Below are 5,938 nucleotides of genomic sequence, written 5' to 3'. Positions count from 1 at the left end.
CCGTACCAGCGTGTGACAACACCAGCCCCGGAACCGGAAGACAACCCTCAGGAACTGATGAACGAATCGTGGGACCACACCACTGGAATGCTGACGACTGATGAACGCATCGTGGGAACACCAACGACGGATGCACGACCAACCGCGATTGGCTGACCGAGAAATGCTGAAGTTGCGAAATAATAGAATAAAATAGGTCGAGCTAGGGCGAGCCAGCTCAGTCTTAAGTCGTAAGCCATGTGTTGAAGGTGTAGTTACAAATAAAAGTTATTTTTTTGTTATGAATCGACCACGATCCGCATAACTTATATATAAAAAAAAAAAGAAAAATATATATAAAGATGTCTGCAAATCACGACACTACCTTCCCTACGAGCTACTCCTTCAAGACCATTTGCGGTGATAGGCGTTGACTTTGGTAGACCATTTTACCTCAAGCCGGTGCATCGCAGAGCAGCTGCCCAAAAGTGCTATTTGGCAGTTTTCGTTTGCTTTGCGGTAAAAGCAGTTCATTTGGAGTTGGTGGAGGATTTGTCGACGGAGGCATTCATGGCAGCATTCCGACGTTTTGTATCGCATCGTGGTTTACCGTCGAAGGTCTATTCAGATAATAGATTAAATTTTCGCGGCGCCAGCAACGATCTAAAGGAGCTGTATGAGATGTTGAAGGATTCAGCCAATCAACAAGTTATCCGGGATGCAGCTTTGCAAAATAACGTTGAATGGCACTTCATTCCCCCACACGCTCCCAACTTCGGCGGTTTATGGGAAGCGGCCGTAAAGTCTGCAAAGCGAATTATGCGGAAAGTGCTGAGTAATCAGAAGCTATCGTTTCCTGAGATGACGACAGTTTTTACTCAAATTGAAGCACAGATGAATAGCAGACCTTTGACCCTGCTCTCTGAAGATACAGCGGAGTTGAATGTGCCTAAACCCGGGCATTTTTTAATCGGAACTCCGATCACAGCAGTACCCGAGAAAGATGTTTCTGATCAACCTGAGAATCGATTGCGTAGATTTCAACAGCTTCAGAAGCTGTCACAGTTGTATTGGAAGCGATGGTACAAAGAATATATCACGGAACTCCATAACTATGGACAGCGCGTGTCCACTGGTCAGCAGATTAAAGAAGGACTGATGGTTATTTTGAAAGAGGATAATACACCAGTTAGCGACTGGCCTTTAGGAAGAGTAGTAGGGATTTTCGAGGGTTCAGACAAAGTTGTACGAGTTGTAGAAGTGCGTACTAGCAGAGGAGTGTATACACGACCCACCGCGAAGATTTGTGTATTGCCAATTGAGAGGTAAATTTATTCCTAAATTTAGGTGGGCGCTATGTTTGGTTTCATTTAATTTGAATTACGTTAACGGATTTTTTGAACATTTAAGTTTGACTGATCGCTCGGAACGGATCTGTTGGTAGTTTTTGTTACTGTGCTTTCAGACGGAGCAAGCTTGACAGTTCGCCAGTTCGTCGAGCTCATTTTCGGGAAATAGGCGCGAACTGTTTACATTGAACGCAAACATGACAGTTCATCCAAAACAAACCTTCGGTGGAAAACATAACACTGTGACTTGGATTTGTGAAGCAAACAAAAGTAAGTTTAAATAGAATATTGTGCTTGAAAAACTGTAAAAGTGATTCGTGATATATGAAAAATCAAAACATTTTTAATTTATTTCGTGAATTTATCAACCCAGGCTATCATAAAATGGACACAACAGCAAACCCGGCCGTTCCGTACAATGAGGAGGAAGTGAGTATTGGCATAAACTTTTTTGTGTTAAAATCACGAAATAAAATATGATAATAGTATCTAAACGTTTAAACGAGTAAGTGAGAGCTCGGTTTTGTTGCGTGGTGTTACCAGGAAAGATGGCTCGAATCTGCATTGTATTGCAAAAAAGGTTCCAGCCTAATGTAGTGCATAAGCTCATGCAGCAGATGAACAGTATTCTAGGTATTGAATGTGTAATCAAAATGTTGCTGCTTGGAGCAACATCAAAGTTATAGTTCTCTAGGTAGTGTTTGTAGTATTATACTATTCGGTTTGTTATTGGACATAAAATCCATACAACAATCAATGAAGATCGATCAGCTGACAATGCTTGAGTACTGAACGACATTCCTTCGGATGGTGTATAAATTAATAACATTAATACTAATAGTATGGCGCTAATCTAGTAATACTAAATCAATGCTGTTTTGTTCGAAGTTGTATTGATTGATTCCTTTTAATTTGTCATTACTACTTTATAGGTTCACCGACGCACCCAGTCTGCATATTGCATATTACCCAGCTGATACATTGCGTAAAAGTTATCCGAAGAAATGTCTGCACATATTTTGTTGTCTACATAAATTAATGTATTATTTATATCATTTCAGTTCGTTTTTACTGAAGAAAAGTTCTTCAGTTAATTTCGGAGGAACAGAAACACGAGTTGTTGTGGAAAAAGCAAACTGCAAGCTACAAAAACACCACAAAGCAGGACGACAAATGGCACACGGTTGCTAAAACTCTTGGCATTCCAGTAGCCATTACTAAAGCCAAGTGGAAGGTTTTGCGTGCCCAATTTCGGACAAATCATAGCAAAGTGAAGCAAAGCAGCCGCTCCGGATCTGGTAAGAATGAAATTTATTCGTAAAACAAAAGTATAGAAACCAGTTATCATATATTTTAGGAGCGACACAAGTTTTTAAACCCTGTTGGTACGGCTATGAGCCAATGATGTTCCTGCAAGAGACAATGGACATCGGCGTTACAAAAGATACAGTAAGTAATAAACAACACATATTAAGCTTATTGTTATCTTTTATTTACAAAAGAAAATTTTCATTTTCATTTCTTCAAAAATTTAGATTACAATAAAAGTTCACAAAGACAGGCTATTATTTTGCGGATAGTAAAACATAATTATTTATTTTGGATTTTTATATAAAACAGAATCATCGTAGGGGGTCATTCTGTCGCAAATAATTTGCTAAGTGGTCTCTAATTCCCATCAGTTCAGCTGTTGCTCTCGCTGAACTTATAGTCGTGTGGTTCATAGGAACCAAAGAGGCATTTTCACCTGGATTTTCCACATTTGCATCTAGGCCAAGTTGTGCTGTGAAATTAGCACGAGGGTTCCGTTTTCGTAGAAAATTATACAAGTGTATTATTGCCAACACGATGGTACTAACAACGTTTGGCTCTAAATTAATACAAGTGTGTAGTACTCTGAACATGTTGGCCAATATACCAAACGCAGTTTCCATAACTTGCCGAGCTCTTGAATGGCGATTGTTGAAACTGCGTTGGGATGACCCCTCACTATTGTACCCTCCATAAGGACGAATGCAATATCTTGTGAATGCAAACGCCTTATCAGCAAGGAGCATGTAGGGTACTTTAATTTGATATGGAACACGTAACTCTTTGGGCTCCGGGATATTAAGTGCATTATCTTCAAATATCCCGTGGATATGCCTAAATATTCCCCCATCCGAAATTCCACCTTTACCTCCAATATCAACATATACAGAATTGTAGTTGGCATCTACAATTGCCATAAGCACTATGCTGAAAAACCCCTTGTAGTTGTAGTAGTCACTTCCCGAATGCGCAGGTTTCTTTATTCGGATGTGCTTTCCGTCTAAGGCACCGATAGCTCTTGGAAAGTTCCATCTATCTTCGAACTGTTTTGATATGTTTAGCAATTCTTCGGGTGTATTAGGTGTCTGTTAAATAAAGGAAGGAAAAATCATTGTATAGAAAATAATCAATGTTTTAACGATTTATGTTAAAACTAACTATTTAACTATACACGTTTACATGTTGTACTTTTTTATAAATTACAGTTGACAATCATGAGACCATCGTCTTTTAACAACACACAAGCGGACACTACACTACAGGTAGACAGCCAACGGAACGAACAACCGAGCACGTCTTGCATTCCTATTTCACCGGTGCGGTCAACTTCCCCTGAACCAGGAACTTCTCGGCAAGCTATTTCCTTATCCGGTATCCCATCACAGCATCCAGTCCTTCCTAGTTCCCAGTTCCCAGTCGCTACCCAAGAAAAAAGTACTTCCACCACAGACGATGGAAGGAAATTTAAATCATTGCGACAAGATAAAATAGACGCAAAAATAATGTTGAAATGCCTTTAAAGCTTCGGCAAACAAAAAAAGCAAAAAAAAGTGTCAAGCAGCAAAAAGAACGGCAAATAATAGCACCGTTTATGGAGTTATTAGCGCAACGATTGCTAAAGAAAAAAGAAGAAGACCTGCAGTTCATCGAAGATTGTATTTTGGACACTGTTCGTCAGTTTCCTGATAAGGATTAATGTTTGAATTTAGTTTAAGTGCTAGTTTGTAAGCTGTTTGCATGAATTACAGTTGGTAAGTGTTTCCTTTTTCGTTCTTCATTTTTGCATCTTCATTAATAAAACAAATGTTACATGAATACCTGTTAAATCACTCGTCTGTCTTATCATTTCATAATTCTGTGTATCACAATCTCAGGTTGCAAAAGCTACATGAAATCCCGGTGAAACCAAGACAGTTGACGTCTGATACAGACGTTGGCAGACGTTGATAGTTAATTCACAAAAGGAACAACTAGTACATCCGCTTCATTCTTTCACTTTACCTTCAAGTATGAATCAGATATTACTAATTGATTATCAAGTTCATCGGTAAATGTTAAATGGTGCAACGATAGAAGCTCAATATTCGCAACATTCAATCGCTGAAATTTTAGCAAGAGCGAACAGGAAGCGATAGCTTTGCTTTCGTATGGACAAACCTTCAAAGTTTCATCGAATCATAATTTGACTGGGTGGAGGAAGGGACCACATATTGTTTACTAAAACGTGCAAAAAGCAGACATGTGTAATACATAGAATTCTACAATTTGGAAGTTAAACATTTCACTTAATTTTACACAATCCTTGAGCACTTCAACCAAACATTCACAAACTTCCGGTACAATGCTGCTTATCGTTGAAACACCCACCTAAAATGATATTGTCTAGGTAAAAACCCTAATGAAATAATTTAGCTATACTTACACGAAACAAAAAAGACAAGCTGCTATACGATTCACCGGTAGCCAGAAATCGAAGTGTGATTAATAATCGCTCCCTTGGAGTTATAGATTTACGCATCCGCGTATTTTCTCGCTGTATCTTAGCAGATACTTTGTCCAAAAGCCACTCAAAATCCTCGTGTGTCATTCGCAAAAATTTTATGACCGTGTCGTCTACGGGTTCTTCAGCCATGTCCGCAAGCAACCGACTCCCATCTTCTTTCCGCTGGCCCAACATCGGTCGTACCCAATAATTGCGATTACGAGCCTGTCGTAAACGGTAGGCCGTAATGAGTTTTAAGAAATTCGCACTAGTTCCAAACATTTTCTTGTACACAAACGACTCGTTACAATCCACACGTGTCAAATGATTCAAATGATCGTTCATAGGTACAACACAGAACAAGTAAACGAAGAAGCAACACAGAATTGCGCCTCTGCACCATTAGACAGAGAGTTTCGAAGAAAACGTTAATAAAAAAAAATTAATGCTGTTCTTGCAGAATAATGTGATAAAAATAAAATTTTCTTTTATTTTACAAAGATTTAGCATAAAGGCTTAACGAGACATCATATTCTTTGTTTAATTTTGCGCGTGCAACCGTCAATTTTTGAATTTATTGGGCCATGTAGAAATCAAGTATTGGATTCGGTTTAAATTGGTACAAAGTATAATTCGTGCAGCGTTCACACACAACCAGTTCGCGAACACAGCGAGCTATCGAAATTTCATTCATAAATCTGCATTTGTGTACAGTTCGTCGAACGCTCGAACTGTCAAAGTTTGTTCCGTCTGAAAGCCCTCTTAAAACGATATACAGGATTCAACCTTCGTTAAAAACGGTTGATCCGAGCAAGGA

The 5,938-nt window shown here is 39.0% G+C and overlaps 1 protein-coding gene and 1 pseudogene across 1 annotated transcript; one reads left to right on the top strand and one right to left on the bottom strand.

Annotated features, from left to right (window-relative positions):
- The first annotated feature begins 1,712 nt into the window (after positions 1-1,712).
- LOC128297381 (uncharacterized) lies at positions 1,713-2,863 on the top strand (annotated as a pseudogene).
- Positions 2,864-3,096: 233 nt separating this feature from the next.
- On the bottom strand, positions 3,097-5,271 carry LOC128297371 (uncharacterized). Its single transcript, XM_053033004.1, has 4 exons — positions 5,062-5,271; positions 4,890-5,006; positions 3,527-3,724; positions 3,097-3,111 (listed from the first exon to the last, which is right to left on the bottom strand). Exons 1-4 carry the CDS (start codon positions 5,269-5,271, stop codon positions 3,097-3,099), a joined length of 540 nt encoding a protein of 179 aa, XP_052888964.1.
- Positions 5,272-5,938: the final 667 nt, after the last annotated feature.

Source organism: Anopheles moucheti, chromosome 2 (genome assembly GCF_943734755.1).
Source record: "Anopheles moucheti chromosome 2, idAnoMoucSN_F20_07, whole genome shotgun sequence".
Classification (NCBI taxonomy): Eukaryota; Metazoa; Arthropoda; class Insecta; order Diptera; family Culicidae; genus Anopheles; species Anopheles moucheti.
This window is presented reverse-complemented; position numbering and strand designations above follow the sequence as displayed.